The sequence below is a fragment of the Balearica regulorum genome, chromosome 2, assembly GCF_011004875.1.
Source record: "Balearica regulorum gibbericeps isolate bBalReg1 chromosome 2, bBalReg1.pri, whole genome shotgun sequence".
NCBI lineage: Eukaryota > Metazoa > Chordata > Aves > Gruiformes > Gruidae > Balearica > Balearica regulorum.
Window position 1 is genome coordinate 68,601,847 of NC_046185.1, and position 21,699 is coordinate 68,623,545.

At 39.2% G+C, this 21,699-nt stretch overlaps 1 protein-coding gene across 2 annotated transcripts in view; it reads left to right on the forward strand.

Annotated features, from left to right (window-relative positions):
* Positions 1-16,304, forward strand: part of ANKS6 (ankyrin repeat and sterile alpha motif domain containing 6) — a 42,332-nt gene extending 26,028 nt beyond the window's left edge. The window contains exons 12-19 of one of the 2 annotated variants that reach the window (XR_012833896.1): positions 2,538-2,727; positions 4,153-4,269; positions 6,133-6,200; positions 7,473-7,589; positions 8,537-8,633; positions 11,573-11,640; positions 15,509-15,554; positions 15,868-16,304. Coding sequence is in view for 1 of the 2 variants with exons in the window: in XM_075744645.1 (XP_075600760.1) it covers positions 2,538-2,727; positions 4,153-4,269; positions 6,133-6,200; positions 7,473-7,589; positions 8,537-8,633; positions 15,509-15,554; positions 15,868-15,955 (723 nt within the window). In the remaining variant the exon portion in view is untranslated. The remainder of the gene's footprint in view (positions 1-2,537; positions 2,728-4,152; positions 4,270-6,132; positions 6,201-7,472; positions 7,590-8,536; positions 8,634-11,572; positions 11,641-15,508; positions 15,555-15,867) is intronic. The other variant, XM_075744645.1, reaches the window with a different exon arrangement.
* The last annotated feature ends 5,395 nt before the right edge of the window (positions 16,305-21,699 follow it).

The following is a 21,699-nucleotide window of genomic DNA, read 5'->3' on the forward strand; positions in this document are numbered from 1 at the left end:
CACTGTTGTGAATTGTATGGGTTTATTCACACAGGGAAACATTACATTTTGGAGAGCAAGAGAAAGCAAGTACATAATTTGGGGTTTTAGTTCTAATGTCTGGTATTCTGAAAATGTTAGAATACATGACCGAGAGCAAAATTTCTCAACTTTTTGCTTGTGTAATCTCCAAACAGCTCGTTTTGCTTTGTTTTGTTTTCTTTGCATCTTTTAATGAGATTCTTCTTGAAGTTTTGCCCAAAAGAACAAAAATGGCCATAGTATAAAATTACTACATTAACTATCTTGTTCTGTGTTGTCTTATATGGCAACAGTAAGCAATATGTATATTTCATCAGTAAATATCAATGATAAGTGAAGTTCCAAAATTCTTTGGTGATTTAATAAATATTTCTGGAGGACAAAAATCAGGAAAAGAAAAGCGTGCAACTACCAATGCCAAAACAGTTTCTATGAACAGTCACTTTGATCTATCAGTCCTGTTTCTGAAGGGAGTATTGGTTGCTTTTCAAAGATGAGATTGGGAGCTAAAATTTATAACTCTGCTGGACCCCCAAAAGCTATGGACTCATGCTGGTTCTTTGGCACATGATAACCTTTCCTCCCTTTCTACCCCACGTAACTGCTCCCCAGGTTATAAATGATCTGTCTCTTTCTTTCCTGTAGACAAAGCTACTTTATTATTCTCTTCCCTCATTAAAATCTCCTCTACTGAACAGCTACTAAATGCTTTTTCTTTCAGAGGTAGTCTGACCAATATATTTCTAATTAAACTCTCAGCAGTTCCTCTCAGCTTGTTTTTATCTTGGAAATAATTTCAGAAGAGCTGTTTGTGTGCCCCAAAAAAATCTTACCTTTCTCCAGTTATATTAGTTAGCCTATTAAGAGATAATACCTGTGCCTGTGAGCTTTGGCCTGCAGATCTTGGAGCCTGTTGCTACAACAGTGCTGCCACTAGGAATAATTAACTATTATACCCACTCACAGTGGAAGACATTAGGGGATAAAGAAGTAGTGAGGTGCAATGCCCTGCAGATCATCTTCTGGGAAGGCAGTTCATCATAGTGTTGAAAAGATTTTTAAATAGAAGTGATGCCAGTGTGTTGGAAAGGCAACAACTCTTTCAGTGATGTTTGCATAGATATCTTGATGAATTTCAGTCTATTCACCAATAACAAACCATGTAATCAGTGTGGATCTTGCCATAGATGTTCACCTGTCTCAGGTCTGAGGTGGTTTTTGGGACATCAGTGTCTGTTGGGAGTACACAAGTACACGCCTTAAAGAAAGGAAAAGAAAAACTGAATACCAGTTTGCAGAGTGATGTAATTTAAATAAATGCAGACAAAGTGCTTGAGAGGGAAAACCATTCTGGAACACAAATGGCCAATAACAGAACACAGGGAAATTTGGGAATGTAGTTAGGGACAAAACATTGAAAAGAGTTCATGATGCTCTTCAGAGACCTCTCAAATCTGTATCATGCTGTATTACTTCTAGTCAGGTTGGATGCAGGGCTAAAGAGGTAGTATATTCTGGCATAGGATAGAGTAATGGAAGAATGTTACCACTGAAATCAGTTTTATCTTTTAAATTTGCATGTCTTTCATTAACTAGAAAAGTTCTGTTTATGCTGTAGCAGAGGCAAAATTGTAGAGAGGCAGGAACCATCGTCATTCTCCCTTCTTGCCTTGTTACCCAATGCCTTTTTTCTTATGTTTTTCTTGTAACAGCCTGACTGACAAAAGGTATTTTAAATTAAACTCTGAATTCAGGAATCCAGGACAAAATCACCTAGGCTTCTTTTTTAGGTCATATAATGCAAACATTGAAATGTGTGAAGTGATAGGTAGATTGAGGAATTTAGGAGATGAGGCACATTAACTTGTTTTGGAAAAGACTGATATACATACATATCCTTATTCCTCATTTGGAAGTCGTCTATTTTCCTGTTTTCCATGCCTCAAAATGTATTAAATATTTGCAAAATATTTAATAAATTTGAAATAATTTGACTCATGTTAGGTAATAACAAGTATAAGGGTTGACTGGAAACTTTCATTCCAGTGAAATGCTCCTGAAACTTAGATTATGCTTGCTGCATATTTCTGGTTAATCCAGCATGAAGTGCTACTTTAAATTAGCATCTGATACATTTGGAAAAGCTTTAATTGAGGCTTTATTTAATTAAATCTCTGAGTTGAAAAGACCTATTTTCAGAGTCAAAATAATTTCACATTTTCTAAAAGGAATAATTGTAGTGCTTGTATATAGTATTGCTTTATAAGAAATCATTTTCTTATTCCAAAATTGCAGCCTTAATAAATGTATTTTCCTTGATGAATTTGAGGGGACAGACTTTCACCTGGGATAAATCAGTATTACTCCAATTATTTCAATATGGATCAAGCAGAAGCTTCTAGTTGTGACTGCATGCTCTGCAGAAATGATATGCAATTTCAGTAATATTGAAGCATCATATATACGTAAACTTTTTTTTTTTTTTTAAACTGAAATGATTATATCATTAACTACAGCAAAAACTGGAGATGAACAAAAGACCTCCATCTGGGACTTCATCTACGTCTAAAAGCACATCACCAACTCTCACACCTTCCCCATCACCCTCCCCGTCTCCTAAGGTTCACAACACAGAGTCCTCTCTCTCTTCTTCTCACAGACAGGCCAAGAGCAATGGTTCCAGCAGTGGTACTATTACAGAAGATGGTGAGTAGGTCACTGTAATTACAGGAGATTCATTCATCAAGAGCACAAAGTGTTGAAAGCTATAACTGTACTGGATTAGTGTGTGTCTGTATGAGAGTGAGAACTTTTTTCTTTCTGGAAAAAATATTTTGGTGTTTCTTACTGGGAGATTGGCATTCCTGCAGTAACTGGCTATTTCTCTCCCAAAAGCAGTGACACTTTCCATTTAGAGGGACATTGGTACCATCTTAAAGCTAGCGTAGAGCATGTAGGTAAGCCAGTCTTATGTGGCCTCCGTTCTTCTCCCCTTTCTAGCTTAAATCCTTTTTTTCCACCCTTTGCTGAGGGTAGAAAATGCACTTTCTCCAAATTCAAAATTAAAACCTTTTTTTAAAAATGCAGTGAAGCACATCACTACAGAAATACAATTTTGATTCATAGCAAGTCATAGGTACATGCAATTGATTTTTAAGAGCTGTGTTGCATTTATTTTTTTTAAACTACAAAATCAGCCTTATTTTGACCTTAGCTTTAACTTTAGGTCATAAGAAAATAATGTTATTACTTTTCCAGTAAGATTACTGCCTTTTAAGTTGAACTTTTAGGTCTAAATTACAACACTTTATTTTATAAAGTCACGTTACTGTATTGGAAACAGGATATCAATTACTTTGTTTTCTTCTGTAAACATCTCAGAAAAAGCGAAAACAATAACATGACTCAGAATCTTTTAAATAAGAGATGGGGATACCTTTTATCTGGTTTCTGCAGGAGGCACTTTGTACTTTTTTTGGTTTTTTGAAAGTGTCCATATTGATTTTGTTTTCATTTATGCTAACTTTGTCCATTGACACTGCACTTCCATTTGACACTAAAGAGAGGTGATATTTGACCTGCTTTCTGTCCTCTCGTCATGGCTTAACTGTAACATATTGTACTGACTGCTGGAGAAAATCCCTTCACATTTTAGTTAGTGCCATTTTATAACGATGGCTTGATAGCGTAAGAGTTGTCGGTTTAGAAATACATGAAGGGAAGAGAACTTGCTGTCGGATGAGAAGGGGAGTTCCCCAAGCTATCAGCTGTTACAGTCTCACCTGGAGAAGCAGGCCTTTGTGGCTGCACCACTAGTGCCGTGATACAGTGAGTTTCCTCTGTAGCAGAGGGATAGGTAGTCAGAAGCCTAAGTAGTTCTGGATTCATTGTGCTCGCATAGTTAAGTGGCCCTTTAATTCAAGGGCTGGCTTTACTGTGAGCTGGTTCAGCAGCGATGGTACAAATGCTCAAAGGCACAGCAGTAATCAGAAGAATAAGTACTGAAGGCCTGCAGTGTTAACTTCTTCTTTCAAGTAAACTTAAATGAATTAGAGAATAGATTTGCATTGGATATTACTGTGAAGGAACAGTAGGCAGCTGGGTTCAGAGGTGTGCATGGTTTCTTTTTAGGCAACCACTTGGTGGACCATCAACAGCATGTCCCTATTCTGAAAACCAGCGATGTAGAGAATCATGAAAGACGAAACCATGTGAGAGTAAAAGGAGGCTCTGAAAACTTGGAGAAAGGTAATCTCGCTCTACTACTACAGAGTAGTACAAAAGAGGTGCTAAATAGGAGTAATGTGGCAGAAGTAGTCAGAGCTCTGGGAACCTTTGCTTTCTCCAGGGATGCAGGTAAGGAGAGGAGATATGAGTAGAGCAAAAGAAAGACCTAGTGAAAAAGCAGAGGGGAAACAATGTTATGCAAGAGTTGTAAAACAGAGGTTTCAGTTTTGTTCAAACTTAATGTATAATACCAGAACTGAAAGAGGAAAAGAAAATGTGAAAGGCCTACAACTGCAAGCATTCTCTGTGTGCGTGAAAAGTGTTAGATGTTATAATTGTTTATGACTGCAGGGCTCTGGGCTCAGAGACCCTGAAAGTTTCTTCCCATATCACAGCCTATAATTTAAGCCCACTAAGGTGATAAAAAAATGAGAAAGCTAACTAACAACCTAAAAGAAAAAAAGGTTAGTAATATATCTAAGGGCTTCTAATGAAACTTCTGGTTTTTTTCTGTGAGATTGTGTTTTTCATCAAACTGCATGGAGAAGTTCTCATGCAATGTTTTTAAAGCTGGTTACGTTTTCCCATGAATTAACCTCAGTTAGGGTACTAAAGCTTTTAGCCTGAAACCATGCCAACCTTTACAAATCATGTTAAGTGTACCGAGTTATTTGACCTTGAGGTAAAAACCAAAAACCCCAGCAGAATGTAAGACTCAACTAGAATTTTTCACTTCAGTTTTCTGTGGGCTCTTCTATGTAAAGAAGGAGACTTCTAGAATGGTGCATAGAGCAGTGTGTCCATCTCAAGATACTTGACGTCTTTTTAGAAGCTTGGAGACTGAGATTCTCTTTCGTGTGTCTACTGTTGATGAAAGAAAAGGGACAGTCAAAAGACAAAGTGAAATAAATAAATCAAATTATACTTGGGAATGGAATAGTGATATCTTTACAATGAAACGGAGTTTATATGGGGAATATTAAATATAGTTTGGTTGTGTAATGTAATAATTCATGTTCTTCATTTTGACTTAGTTTAACTGACCACATTGGTACTTCTGGGAAAAAAAATAGTCACTTGTAACAGCAAAGCAATAAAAATAAACAGAATCCGTAGTTGAGAGAGGTATTTAAGAGAGGTAATGGTGGGTAATTCTAAAACTGCACTTACACTTTTAAACTGTCTAATCACATTTTAAATGTGTGGGAAAAGTCATTATCAAATCCTCCATCTTTGAATTTCCTTAGACTTTGAGAGGGAACCCAATATCCAGTGCCGTTAGCCTTGGAAGATAAGCTTAGGAAACTTAAATCTGCCCAGGTTTCATCTTAGCTAGACTTCAGCTGTCTGTGTTCAAGATTGCTGGATGTCAGGCACTTGAGGAGGAGAGGTTCAGATATACCCTTGTTGTATCAGTAAGCAACTGCGTAGTTGCTTACTCTACACTTTGCCTTCCTGGATCATGACATAGAAATGCACCATTCAGTTTATTGCCTGCTTGAGGAGTTTTGCTGTCTAACCTGCATGATCTGGGGCCAAGCACCTGCATTTTAGGCATTGAAGTGCCCCAGCTGTCCTTAGTGGTTTGGATTTTTAAGATCCTTTTAATGAGGAATAAAAGCAATACAACAGAAAGATTTTATCCTAGCAAGGTAAGTCTAGATAGAATTACAGTATGCAGAAGTAGGTGAGAACACAATAAGTCAATATTTTAATTTCTGATGCAGATTGAATATGATTGGTTTTTTGTTATCATGTATCACTGTGTGGAATATATGTTTTAATATATATTTTCAGCACTTAACAATGCAGAGGTCACTAAAATCTTTCCTGATCCATGGCGGGGGGGTGTGTGTGTTTTCTTTTTCTTTTCTATTATTACAGATGAGCTGACTGGCATCCTTAAAAAATTGTCCCTTGAAAAATATCAACCTATTTTTGAGGAACAAGAGGTACATCTTTTTTAAAAGATTTATTTTTTACTGTTTTAGAAAAAGTAGGGTGTGACACACATTGCCTCAGAATTGTGATCCAGAATCTCAAATTTAAAGTTTTACAACCATTTTCTGGTTGAGAGAGGACCTTGAAACGTGGACCAAGCGGTGTTCCTGGCATTCTCCAGGATACTGCAAATATCAGTGCTTTTTACACTGAACGTACAATTTTGATATAGAAAGGTGCTTCAGATTTTTTTTCTCTCTGTTTTTGCACTCTGCTTTTTCTATATATGTCTATATCCAATGTGTCTAAACAGTTTATAGGACATAGTGTATTATCCCTGGAATCAGAGCTGACAGAGAACAGCAGGGCGTGAGTCACTGAGATGGCTGCTTTCTCTTCTGTACTTGCTACAAATAGGCTACAGGAGAATTAAACTGGGGAACTTAAGCATCCCTGTAGATGAGACCTGTGACAGTGACTTGCCTGAAGGATGCAATGAAAGGAAACATTGTTGAAAATTAAAATAATTCATTACAACATTTAAGACAATATCACATGTGAGCAATAATTGTATGTTTGTTTGGCAAAAGGCAGAGGGTGGTGAACGGACATACAATAAATTGACATTGCTGCAAAGTTCAGAGTTCAGCACCACAAACACAGATTATTTAGCTGCATCACAATACACTGTGCTTATTATTCGTCCTTGACGTGATAGGGAAGAGAGCATTTGTAGAAATGAATATGCTCTGTGTGTGAAGGTTATATCAATATGAAAAGTTTTAGATGTTTGTTCTTATCACAGCCTTATGGATGTGTTGATATAATAAAAACTGATATATGAACAAACCCTAGGTTTTTCTCAGGAGACACTGGAAAAGTACGCACGATATTCTGAAATTCCAAAAATACTTGGTGTGGGGGGAATAAAAGAAAAGAGAGAAATCTTAGGCTTATTCAACTAGCTGCTACTGTAAGTAGAGGAATTTTTGTGGACAGTATATATTTTGTATTGATAGAGTTTGTCTGGAAAAAAGTTAATCCATTAAAATTTTAAATATGCTATCATAATTAGTTGGATTAACTGCAGATTTAAAACCCAGCAACAGAGTAATAAAGTGGGTACCATTTGGTGCTGGTAATTCATTAAATTATTTTGTAATATTTACATTAAGTCTATACAATTAAAAAAACCCAAACACTTTTAACTTGTAATAGTGAATCTCTGCCTAGGTAAATTTGTCTTGTCTTCCCCTGCCTCCCCCCCCGCCCCCCATATGCAGGTGGATATGGAAGCCTTCCTTACACTTACTGATGGTGATCTGAAAGAGCTGGGTATTAAAACCGATGGATCAAGGCAGCAAATTTTGGCAGCTATTTCTGAACTGAATGCAGGAAAGGTACATTTTAAAGCACTATACTTGGTAAATTAATTCAAGGTTTGCTTAATTGTTAACCTAGCATATATTTCAAAATTCAGTTGCAGATGTTAGTTAGAAAAGCCAAATGAATGTTTTCCAAACAAAATAGTTAATGTATTTCATTAGTGAAAAATATCTTCCTTTGTGTTACTCTCTGTTCTCTTTCATTAACTTTTTCCTAGTTCAGTGACTGTAGAGTTCTTTTACAGAATATTGGCAATTATATCAGAAGCTGCTGGTAACATGAACATGGGCAATATTGCAGTTACTGAACGTTGATTTCAGTGATGGTAAAAAGACTCATCTGTCCTCTATAGTCCGGCTCTAGAATGTAATGTAAAAGGAAAGGTCTCCTTTGTTTTGCATAAGGTTTTTGATTTCTCTGTGATTAAGGAAATAGCACTTCTCTCATTCCTTACACTTTTATTGCCTTTTAATTTTATATTGACATAAACAAATCTGCTAAGAATGGCATACGGTGAGCAATGTTCTTGTCAGAGGGATAATGAACTGGAGCATCTCTTTAGCCCTGCTGACACTTCTCAGCTGCTTTTTCAGTTCTGAAATCCATTCTGTCTCTGAAACTGGAAGCTCAGATAAACAAAACATAATCTCCTCAAGTTAAGATCAACAGCAGCAAGTGATGAGGCTAAAAATTAGGGGAGGTGGATGATGCTCCATGCTATAAAGCTATGAAGAAAATCATAAAAATGTTTCTATTGGTGTCTGGTAGTTTCAGGAAAAGATTACTACAAGGTTTTCTACATATCTGCGAGGTAAGGATTTGTTGTTATTCCTAATAGTACACTGTGACTCTCTGGGCATAGACACACATATTTACACATTTTTTTGTCAACTCTCACTAATTTTTTTTTTTTAAACAGAAATTTAAGAATACCTTAATTTAATTTATTGTGCTTTTACAGGGACGAGAGAGACAGATTCTACAAGAAACTATACACAATTTCCACTCTTCCTTTGAGAGTAGTGTTAGTAACACACGACCTCCAGGTCACTCCCAGCGTAAGTAGCACCTGAAATTAATTGAAAAATGTATGGATACTTTTAATTAATACTGACTAGAACACAGAATGTGACAAACAAGCCAGTTAACTGCTTTCTGGGTTATCATGATAGATGTGTGTCTGTGTCTTTTGCTCAGACTATAAAGAAGATTTCAAGGTAAAAAGGCAGAGATATCTGTAAGATTTTTGTATACGCTTCAGTACTATCTGAAATAAGCATAAGATTTTTGTTATGCATTACTAAACACAGAAAATGGATGTATAGCAAACTGTAGTATACAGTATACTGTATGTAGTGTGTGTATATATATCAGCAGTGGGAGGTGTGTTTCTGTATGATACATAATTTACTTTTGCAAAATACTCTTTAGAGGAGACAATTTTCTTTAGTGTGATCAAGTAGATTAAATATATTCAAGGTTTACAATGTAGTATACTGGCTTAGATAGCTATTTTAATTATTTATGTATGTATGCATTTAGTTATTTTGTATAGGTAATATGTTTATATGATTGCCTATAGTCAGTTTCTTTGGAATGTATCTATTCTAACCACCAGTGTTAATTGCTAGCTATTGCTCAAGAAACTGCCTCTTAAAATGTACTATCTATAACCGAAATGTACAGAAAGGTGTTGCTGACCTGTAACAATGAATACATTTACTACAGTCACCCCTAGATATAAAAGTTGTAAATCTCTGTCCTGCCAGCCACCTGAGCCAAAGGCAAATACACATCTGTTACTCAAGGTTAAGGAATGGGGCAAAACCCATTAGTATGTGTATTTCTGGATCCATGTTTTAGGAGGAACATGAAAGCCGCTGAATGGCCTTGACAAATTCACCATGTTAAAGTGCCTCTTATTCTCATTCAGTTGCTTATTTTGCTGCTTGCATGTGCTCACAAAATGATTTCATTTGTTTAGTGGTTATGTTAAATAATATTTGAGGTATTGTGTGCTTTAGGAGGCCTTAATAATGAGCAATTCCCTTTTTCAATCTCAGTCAGCTGAGTATCACTAGATATATGAAAGCAGGTGCTAACTGTTGTCCTACTGTTGTCTTGGGGAACACTGGGCATTGCTGGGGTCGTCAGTCAGTGTGGGCTACTTTCTGTATTCTGTATAGTCTGCTTGGCTGAAAGCCACTGTCAGGTGTCACTATGCGTTGTGCGGCTTCCCATCCTCAGAGTAGTCGGCATGTGTGGGAACTTCGGGATGTCTCTTGATAACATCCCAGACTTGAAGAGCCTCTTCTGTAGGTACTACTAGGTGAGGAGAATCTGCTGTTTGGGATTTGATAATATAGTGCAATGAACTGGAATCACTCAGGAACTGAAGAAGTATTCAGATGTAACGTTTCTGTGTGAGAGCTCCATGAAACAGATTTGTCTGTGAAACAGCAACAGAAGCACTAACAGAGACGGAAGAGGAAGAGAACATGTAGATAAAAGAAGTTTTTGCACCAGGTAAGCTGCTTTTTATTGTAAAAAGTAGCAGTGGGACCCTTATGCACTCTCTGGAACTTCAAGTAATTTCCAGGAATGTGTAATATTTCAGAGTGTAAGAGCAGCTGTACTGAGTCAGATCCAAGGTCCATACAGTTGTGTTCAGCTTTTTCATCCCGTCTCATTTGACACTGGTGTGAAGAGCTGCTTACTTTCATTTGCTGTGAACTTGCCATGTCCTGACTTCTTTTGCTTCATCCTACTGGATCAGAAGATACAGTGGACAATTGTTCCCTCTTCACTGCCTCCATGTCACTGATGATTTTACCGATACCTGTGATGCTTTTCCTCAGACATGTTTTTTTCCAGATGGAAGACATAGCGGCTGCTTAGTCATTCCCTATACCATAGATTTTCTGACCTTTTTTCCTTTTCTACTATATAATTTCAAACTTGGAGATACCAGCCTGGCATAAAATATTCAAGATGTAGGCATACCATGGATTTCCACATAACACAGTGATGTTTGGTTTTTAGTGTGTTCTCTATTTTCAGTTCTCTTGCCCTTTCCTAGTTATTTCTAGTACTCTGCTTTTTTGGGTATAACTGAAGACTGAATTGGTATTAATTGGAACTCTCTCTTACAATGCAGCTCATCTACTGGGTTCAAGCTCAGAGCCTATCATTTTATATAACCACTCATACATTGTTTTTTCCATATGCCTTACTTCGTATTACTTCATATTTATCTTCACCAAATTTTGTCTGCCATCTTGTTGTCTTGGCAAGTCTCATGAAGTCCTTTTGCCAGTCTTCTGTCTGCCTTTCTTTTTATTTACATGGATAACTTAGGAAAGTTTGTCACTTCACTCTGTATGCCCTTTCAAAGTCATATATTGAATATCCTGAGTCATTGTGCAGATCCCTATGAAATACTAGCGGCGAGTCTCTCCACTATGGAAAAAACCACTGTTTACTCCCACCTTTTGTCCTCTGCCTTCCTAGCCAATTGTTTATCCACACAAGAAATTTTCTTTTTACCCTCTTGGCTTCCATATTGTCTTAAGAGCCAGCCTTGGACCTTGTGAAATCCTTTTTTTAAAATCCAGGCATCAGGTGGATTTCCTTTATCTAAAAGACTGTTGGCACCTTCAAGGAATTCCAGTAGGTTGGTGAGGCAAGACTTTTCAAATCCCTTTTTGATTGTTTTCCACAAAATTTCAGATTCTTTATTATAGTTTATGCTAATCTGCCTGGTACTACTGGCCATCTCACTGGTCTGCGTTTCCCTGGATCTGCTCTTGAACTATTAAAAAAATTTAGCATTGTTTTTATCACTTCTCAGTTATGTGGCAATTTAAACAAGAACCTGTGTTCTGTACTCAGCAGTTCAGCTGTTTAATCCTTGTGTTCCTCTAGAACATCTGGCTTAGCAATTTGTTATTATTTGCTTTGTGCATTTGTTTCATAACCTTTTTTACCAATACTTCAGGTTAAGATACCTTGGACTCCCACATAAAGAAGGCTTCTGAAATGGGAACCTTCCCAGGCTTTTCCATGGTGAATACATTTAGTTTTTCTGATGTGAACTTACTTCTCTAGCTCCTTACACTCTAATCATTGATTGACATGATGGCATCTGTAACTGGCTGCCTCCTGTGATGTCTTTGAAAAGTTATATGTGAAATTTTCATGCTTTTTGCGTGGTCCACAACCACTGGTTTCTCTACAGCTCTTCCTAGGAGCCTGTCTGGACACCATTTGCAAGAAAGCCAGTTCATGATTTGCCCTTTTAGAAAGCTAGAGGTAGCTCGCTGGATAGTAAAAACATCCTGCTCTTCCAGCTGAGTCAATATCGCTGTTTTCACACCTATCACTCTGATTTGCTCAATATTTTGAGTAATTTTAAAAGCTCAATACCTTAAACAGAGTGGCTGCCAGTGTAGCTCTGCTTTTATGAAGTTTCCAGCCTGTAGGGCTGTAAAGAAGACAATGAAATACAATTTGAATATATCCATAAGACTCAGAAATGAAAAAGCAGGGGAAAAGGAACTAAGTCCTCACTTCCTGGAAATGTAGCTTACAATCGTGGGAGGTCTGTAGGCTGACTGCCATCACCAAGCCTGCGTATGTCTACAGCTTCCACGCCCTTCCCCATCCATAGCTCCAATGCCCACTTAGCTTCAGTTCCTCCCAAAATGCCCCAATCCACACTGCCCAGGCTGAGCCCCTCTCCTGCTGCCCCTGGGTCAGGAGCTGTTGCTGCTCATCAAGCCTGGTCTGAGATGGCAGGCAACAGAAATAGAAAACCACCTAGAGGAGTGTTTCTAGAATGGAAAAGAGAACTGCAGTGATTATCTGCAGTTACACTTCTAAAGGATGTGGGAGAAGAAAACAACGATAAGCAGAAAAAGTAAAAGCAAGACCATCAGAAGTAGAGGATTGATGGTATAACTAATTTCACACTACAGGCTTGTTTAGAGAAGATACTACAGTTTCTTCTTGGGTGTCGGTTTTTGGTTTTTGGGGTTTTTTTGTGCTAACTCAAAATCAGTTGCTCGCTTGTATCCTCAGCTAGCTTCTGGGTGAGCATCTCTTCCTGAGGTCATTGCTCCTGAACTGACTGTGATACTACAAGAACTCATAGAAAAGTTGCTGAGTGTTTGTTGAGTTGTGGCAGATGACCTATTTCAATTATAATAAAGCTCACTGTTGGGAGAAAGATTCCTTTGTATGTCAGTTGCTGTGTCATCCCTGGGGCTGGAAGCGACATGATTCTGCTTTGCAGAAAACAACAGGCTTTGACATACGCTTGTTTTCTGTCAGAAGGATACTGAGACCGCTTCCTCCCCACCCCGCGGCAGCGATACTGGGTTAGGCTGTGGGAGCTCCATATTCCAGTCCTTGCCTGAAGTGCCTAGGGCAGGTGACTGCCCTAACTGCAGTATAAATAATTACGGGTTACTGGTCCTGTAAGCCGTTAGGTTCGGGGGCACCATAGTTCTTGTCCGTGTTCTGATTAGGCAAACAGTACTTGCATGGAGAGTGTTGCTTCTGTCTCTTTTTTTTCCATGGAAATTAATTGGTGACCTTCAGAAAATTCTGCCAAAATTAATTCATTCCAAGAGTGAATATTACAGGGGTTTTTTGACACTTTGGTAGTTTTCAAGGGAAAAAAAAAAGGCCTGGAAAATTGCCAATGCATGCTAATCACCCTGTCCTTGATAGAGAAACTACTAGGAAGATACTTCTTCTTTATAACCCAGTGAACTGTGTCAAACAAATACAGAATTAGCTTGCTGCTTCACCATTTAAATGTAGAGCAGATGACCAGCCCCTGGAGGTATGAGGCAAGATGACTGCTCTGAGGAACAAAATGCTCCTCCTTGGTCTGGACTGAAACACCAAGTGGCAGCATGAAGTCCAGATTTCGGAGGAAACTGGATTTAAGAAATTATATCACCCTAGGAGATGTTTGTATTTGTAGTTTTCATAGATTCATAGAATGGTTTGTGTTGGAAGGGACCTTAAGGATCATCTAGTTCCAACCCCCCTGCCATGGGCAGGGACACCCTCCACTAGACCAGGCTGCCCAAAGCCTCATCCCACCTGGCCTTGAACACTTCCAGGGAGGGGGCCTCCACAACTTCTCTGGGCAACCTGTTCCAGTGCCTCACCACTCTCACAGTAAAGAATTTCTTTCTAACATCTAATCTAAATCGACCCTCCTTCAGCTTAAACCCATTACCCCTTGTCCTGTCACTCCACTCCCTGATAAACAGTCCCTCTCCAGCTTTCCTGTAGGCCCCTTCAGGTACTGGAAGGCCGCAATTAGATCTCCCCAGAGGCTTCTCTTCTCCAGGCTGGACAACCCCAACTCTCTCAGCCTGTCCTCATAGGAGAGGTGCTCCAGCCCTCTGATCAGCTTCGTGGCCTCCTCTGTACTCAAAGGCGACCTGTTTGCTTACAAGAAACATCCAGACTTTTTGAATGCCCAAGTGCCAGGACTAACTGTTTAGGGTTTGAGTGGATTTTTTGGGGGGGGTGTGTGTGTGTGGAGTGGTGTCAAGATTCATGCAGTCATCAAGTGGATAATTAAGAGGTCGAACAAGTCTGGCAATGGTCTGCCCATTCATTGAAAGAAGCGACACCAAAGGAGAGCAAGCTGCATCTCAGTATAGACTTGCCAAATCAAAACTGAAAAGCTGGAAAAAGTTCATGTGAATTCTATGAACCTATGGGAGAAAAAAGGTGCAAACTAACTGAAATTATTTTTTACAGAAGAACAGAAATAAAATCCCATGTGCTAGTTATAATCGTATATAAGGCAGTGTTACATTTTAGATCTGTGATAAAAAATGGAAACAGTTCATGGAGTTACAAGCCCCCCCAAGTCTAGGGCTTGTAACAGAATTTGCCATTTCTACAACAATGACACAAAAAAAGCAAGAGAGCATCCAAGGTTTATACTCTGAAGGACACAATCTTTTTCTCCCAGGGCATTTCTTTACCTCATTGTGAAAAAAATCAACAAAGATTTGTTAGAGGTAAAGCTAACTGCCAGTTGGCTTAGTTTCTGATATCAAGTTTATTGAAATACTTAAAGCTGAGCTTCATCACTTGGTACAGACATCCAGCTGCTCTCCCCCACCTAAACATAACACTTCTCTTATATAGGTGGGAAGAAAAGAGAACACCCCGACATCTAGCAGGGGCACTGAACAAAGGGAGGACTTAGATACCAAAAGAATAAACTGAATATTCTCCAGATACAAGTTAAATGATGAGTAACTATGATGAAAAAAGAATATGATGTCATTCAATCTATAATTCTTTGCAGTAATTCTGGTCTTCCACTTTCTCTGTACATATAATAGTATGTAGCATATTGATACATGCTTACATATATGTATCTGCAGACATATGTACCTACATATGTAGGTGTTTTAAAAGATGTGACAGAATGAAGTGGAAGAGAGTGGGTGGTCACTTGTATATTTGCTTTCCACTTCTGGATTCAGAGTCAAAAATATCAAATGGAAATTATCCAAAGGAGGGAGTTGGAGAGATTGCAGTATGAGAAGTATAAATAGGAATAAAACCAATATAGACTTGCAAATAAAAATCATACAGGATTCGGATAGTCACTTGCCGGAAAGGCACGCATTGAGAAAAGAGAGATACTGGAAAGGTTTGTGGCAGTAGATGACCTTTTCGCACGTGACTCTCACTTTTCTTACCTTCTCTGTGCAGGAGAGGGCTTAAGATGACTAAAATGAATTAACAGGGTCAGATTGTTGGGAGTCTGGTATAAAAATGATATTGGGAAATGTGGGCGTGTTGCCGGTAATTGTGGAATTACGCTGTTGTCTTTAAAGCTGTGAGTCTTGCTGGTTGCAGTTTTTCGGATTTTTTTTTTCTTTTACAGCACCCGGCTGCTCTATAAAACCGCAAGAAGCTGTTTCTCCTAAAAGGTAGCTACTGGAAAAAAAGATTTTTTTTCTTATGGTGAAGTTTGACATCTAGCTGAGTAAATCCAAGTGTACAAATGAAAATTGGAAAAGTTATTCCTAACTATACCTGTATAGGACTTTCTGCAGTAATGTACTTAAAATTGGAATCCCACAAAGAATCAATGAAAACAGTAAAGAGATTGCTTTTATAGTTCAACCAAAGTTGAATTGTTCAAGGCGTCAGTGGTCTGGATTTGAGAAGAAAAAGTCACAAGAACAGGAAGAATGAATGACCGTATAAGATGATTGATGTTTTCATTCCTCCCTTGCCCAGAGATGAGGAACCCATAGGAGGCCTACATGGGCACAGTCAAGAACAGCAACAGCATGGAAGAAGGCATGGAGACCACCATGAATTATGAGAACTTCTGCGTGGAGAAATATATAAACTGAGTATGCCTCTGTTGGCTGGATACAGATAAAGGAGTCCAAATTAAAAATGTAATGGTGTCCAAATTAAAAATGTAATGGTGTCATGAGAAGGAATATAAAGGAAAAGTAATGCTGCACTCTTCATTAACCAAAATACATTTTATCTATTCAGTAGTAAGAGGTTAGAACAGCAGTAAAAGTAATTATGACATACCTGTTTGTAAAAATAGCACTTTATTTAAGGAAATGCGTAATCTGTCACCAATATTTAAACAGAAATAGTGTTAAAATATTTTATATTGCCGATTGGTTGTTTTGAGAATAAAACCATTTAACTGATATTGGCTGTGGGGGTTTTTTTTTTGAATAGTAACACTAGCAGATCCTTAAAAAACACTTTTCTAACTTTATTTTTGTAATAATTTTGAAAGGACTAGTATAGTAATTGTGAGTGGAAATAATTTTGTGCTTAGTAAATACAATTTTTTGTTAAGCAATTAAAATACAAGTCATCAGAAGCCTCTGACACTATATTTCTCTTTCTGAAGACTCAAATATGTAACTTTACCACTGACTGAATTCAGTGCAAGTCCAGGAGTACTAATGCAGGTAAAGTCAAGAAGATCTTGGAGCTCAAATGCAGAAGAGCAATCTCAAGTAATTATTTCTGTACAGAACTAGCAATTTTGTATTTCTCCACACTCCTCACTGTATTGGTTTTAGTGGAGTTTAGCAAAAATAGGGATAGAAGTGAGTGTAATGATAGAGACAACAGCCCCGGTGAAAGCGGTGATGCCCCTGCTGTGATGGCTTCATTGCTTTGGCCATCAGAGGTACCACTTCAGGTTGCTGATAGCAGATAGCAGAGGTGTGCGTATCAGAGTGACCTTGAACACAGGTAGCTAAATCCCTAGGAGGAAGCGGAGAAGAGGTTACGGGGGTATTGCAGGAAAATGATGGTTACGAGACAATTAGGGCCATCAGAGTCTGTTAGTACCCTGAGGTCATTGGCGGTCATGCCATCAACATTTCAGGTGTTCATAGTATAGCCACGTGCAAAATAATATGTGTTCCATTTTTCTTTTTCAATGCATGTACATCAACGAATTCATAACGTGATCAACATTTAGCATGGTATTTTATGTTTCTGACGTGTCTTATGCCCAAGGAAATCACTCCTTATGCAGAATTGTGCTTCAGGATTAATTTCAGCTTTAGGGTAAAAATACGTAATTTCTGCTTTCACAGTTTTCAAGAGCTGCTACTAAAGATGACATGGCAGGACAGATCTACAGAAATGTTGGGTGCAAACCGTATAGCATTAAGCTAATGGCCCTGTCCTTTCCTGAAGAAATGCGGACAGTTTTGGTTAAAACCCTTCAAAATGCAGCAGAGAAATAATTGCAGCTTCTTATTAAAATTAAGGTGCTTCTGAGCCAAAAATGCATGGCGACACGTTGGAGCTGCTGTCAGTGTAACTGGGAATAAGTGATCTGTAACGAGCCGAAGCATCTCGCCTGCTGCCTCGTGCCCACGGGCCCTATGGCAGCACAATTTCTCCCTACAGTTTTGTGCTGTTGCTGCAGCCGGCGGCAATCCAAACATCCCATACCCTCTGCAGGGAGTCACCTCAAGCCAGCTCATAGGGAAACCTTAAGGTGAGTGAGGAGGCTTCAGCTGTTCCAGTTCAGAGCTTGCAGGCCTTGTTCTTTGGAAGGAGAAGTACTCACCTGCAGTAAATTCAGGGGGTGGATGTTCATTAAATTTTTTTTTTTAGGTCCTTTTCAGTAAGACATGGAACAGTATTTAAGTGTGAAAGATACTTCACAAGGCTGAGCGATGCATTCTTTCTAAAATCTAAGAGGGTTCAAATTCACACATACCACTGCCCAGAGGACTGTAAGAACCTGAAGGCTGTAAGGCCAGGTAGGGGCATGCTTCATTCTGCTGGCTGAGTCTGTCTTGCTGTGCAGAAAATGATTCAAGATTCACGGTGTGTGGCCCCGTGAAACACTGGTGTAGGAATGGGAAGAGTTAGGCTTTAGTTCCTCTAGTTGATACCTTTATTTACCAACTCCTAAGCTACACAGTAACTGAGGGTAAGCAGTGCTTTGGATTTGGGAATGTTAGCAGAAGTACATCAAAGAACAAGCAGCAAAGAGATTTATATAGGAACAAAAAGACACAGTTTTAGAGTTTGGGAACCTTTCATATCTTCTGCTGCGTTTATTTCTTAAAGGTGGTCTGTTCCTTCTGCCTGATGGAACTGCCATCGTAAGTGGAGAAACAAACCGAGTTGCTTTCCATGGCTGCTTTTTATGGCTCTGAGAGGAGGTAAATTTGCAACCGACACCGACATTTATGTGTCAGTGTGTAAGGGCTGGCATGGGTCGTTGCATAAACTCCAGTGCAGGCAGCGGAGGTCTGGTCAGTACAGTCACCGGGGCCTCAAGCCAGTGCCTGACCAGCCTAGGCCGGGAGCTTGGGTCAGTTGTCCAGACATCTACCAGCACTTGCATGCCCTAGGGCATCCAGAGCGCCCCTAAGGAGTGCCAGCCATGACGCTAAGTGAAGGTGATGATCAGTTTGTTGCAGACGGTTGCTTGAACAAAGAGACCATTCAGAAGTGGAGACCGTCAGTTCATTGACCTGTCCTGTTTGTCAGAGACATTCAAAGGTGAAAAGCTGTTTCCCATTTACTGTTCATTTTCTGTGTCCTCCTTTTTAGCTTAAATGAAAATCTTTGTTAGCAAAGTTTGTTTACCTCATAATGAAAAGTGATACCTTCTGGGTTTTGCCAAAGAAGTAAACACTAGAAGAAACAGTTCTTGTTTCAGTCTAGAATTATGGACTTGACTAATCTGTAGTTGTTAACCCTAAGATGTCTCATTTTTGCTGACGAGTACTGTTACTTTACAAGAAGCTTTTAGAAGGTTCTTTCAATTTCATTTTCTTTTTTTCTGCACTTTGAGCATTAATCAAGATCAGATTTTAAATAAAGATACTTCATTATCTGGAAATGATTCAAGCAGTCATTTGTAGTATTTCTCGTGCTTCAGCAAATGCCTCAGAAGCCAGATAGCTTCTCAAGGGAACAACTTTGGTTTCCAGAGTGAAGGGGAACATAAAAGTTCATGCAAACAGATTTCTTCAATACCAAGATCACCTTAGTTTAGAATTGCTTGGCTTGTCTGACTCTGACACTAATAGCCTCAAACTTGCCACTTCTAGATTTTATTTTATTTCAAAGCCCTCTTGGCAGTACAAGGCTACATTTAGTGGGAACAGGCTTTGTCCATTAAACACGAAACTTCTTATGCTACATTTAAAGTTCATTTGGAATATTTTATTTTCCAGTCTCTCAGAAGTTTGTATTACTGAAATAAACTCTTAATGCAATGTCCTCCTTACAGTGTCACAGCAAAGAATTGTTTCAAAGCAATTTTTGCCACTTGTCATTCACAGCATTCCAGTGTGCATTAAAACTTAATGGAGTTAACACCCAGTCATAAAAAAAAAAAAAAAAAAGCAAATAAATTTTTGAAGTATGATTGCCATATTCCCAACATGGCATCTATTGCATTTTAATTGGCTTCTTATTCCTATGGGTTCTCATCAGTAGGTATGTACAACACTCTCAGAATAGGTCTGCCTGGTCTTAAGAAGGGTGCCCTATCATGGCTGTCAGCAGAGTGGCTGCTGGAGCAGGGTTCCTGCAGGTGATAAATGCTTAAACGTGAATGGAGAAAAACAGGCCCGTTCAAGACACATGCTTATAAATGGTCTAAAAATAGTCTGTGTTCACGCATATAGTTGATATATGGCTGTGAGTTCTTGTTTTTAGTAAGCCTAAGCAGTTTGTAACACCACAGAATCAGTGACCTGCAATTAGCTGGAGCAAAAATTGCCATTTTGCTGAGTTGCGGAACAAAATCACTTTGCACAGAGAGCAGCCAGCAAAGTGCAATGGATTTGATCACTGTGGGCTTGCTTTCAGTTGTTCTCAACAGATTTCCTTATATATATTTTTTCCAAGTCACTCTCTACTGCCAGTTTGTCCTAAGAAGGGGAAGGTGGAATAAAAGGAGAACAAATTGCAAAAACTTAGGAACAGAAGCACAGATAGTATTTTTACTAGATTGGGCTCCCTGGTTTTCTTTCCAGGATCTGCCTCTCCTTTAGGCTGATTCTTGAATAGTCAGAATTAATATTGAATGCTCTAGGACTCACTTTCTTCAGCAGCTCAGACTCCACTCAATTTTTATCAGACTCTCAGTTCAAAATTAATTGCTCACATTCCTTTACTCAGTGAGCAAACAGAAAGCATCGGTCTCTGTGCTGGTAATTAAATGGTGTATGCAGAGGTCCACCCTTCCAGCCATCTGGGCTACAGAATACAAAATATAGTTCCAATTTATAGATGCTCCTAATACATTGTATTGTTTATCTCCTATCATGCGTTTTAATTGCTTATTTGGTGTATGTGTCAAGCACACACACAAACTGTAGTCCTTAACAATGCTACAGATTCATTTCACAGAATCACAGAATGGCTGAGGCTGGAAGGGATCTTGGAGAGCATCTTGTTCTACCCCTCCCTGCTCAAGCAGGCCACCTAGAGCTGGTTGTCTGGGACCATGTCCATTGCTCTCCCCTCATCCACTGTGACAGTCATCGTAGAAAGCTATCAGGTTGGTCAACCACAGTTTCCTCTTTGTAACTATTTCCAGAATTATTTTCTCCATCACATTCCTCACAATTAAGGTGAGGCTGATTGGTTCTAGTTCCCTTGATCCTCTTTCTTGCCCTTCTTGAAGATAGGGATGACATATGCTTTTTTCCAGTCCTCAGGAATCTTGCTCAATCACTATGACCTTTCAAAGATAATTGAGAGTGGCCTCGCAGTGACACCAGACAGCTCCCTTAGTACTTGTGGGCGCATCCCATCAGGTCCCATGGACTCATGTATATCATACAACATAGAACCATAGAATGGCCTGGGTTGGAAGGGACCTTAAAGACCATCTAGTTCCAACTCCCCTGCCATGGGCAGGGACACCCTCCACTAGACCACGTTGCCCAAAGCCCCATCCAGCCTGGCCTTGAACACTTCCAGGGATGGGGCAGCCACAGCTTCTCTGGGCAACCTGTTCCAGTGCCTCACCACCCTCACAGTAAAGAATTTCTTCCTAACATCTAATCTAAATCGACCCTCCTTCAGCTTAAACCCATTACCCCTTGTCCTGTCACTACACTCCCTGATAAACAGTCCCTCTCCAGCTTTCCTGTGGGCTCCTTCAGGTACTGGAAGGCTGCTATAAGGTCTCCCCGGAACCTTCTCTTCTCCAGGCTGAACAACCCCAACTCTCTCCGCCTGTCTTCACAGGAGAGGTGCTCCAGCCTTCTGATCTTTTTTGTGGCCTCCTCTGGACTCACCAGAATCTTTTGGAATCCATCTCTTGGAATGCCATGTAAGGATATTTTGTCATCTACGTGTCCCCATCAGACAATACCACGGGTGTTCTGCATACACTTCTGTTAGTCCTTTGATGGTTTACAGACATCCTCTTACAGTGAACTTCAAAGTAGTTTGTCAGCTATATTCCAAGCATCCCATCATTTCAGTTGCATAGCGATAGTATTCATGTTTCCCATTCTGTAGGCATGCTGTGTTGCTTCTTAGCCTACACAGTGATCCATCAGCTTCGGAGTCCTCCTTCCACTTCCTTAGACA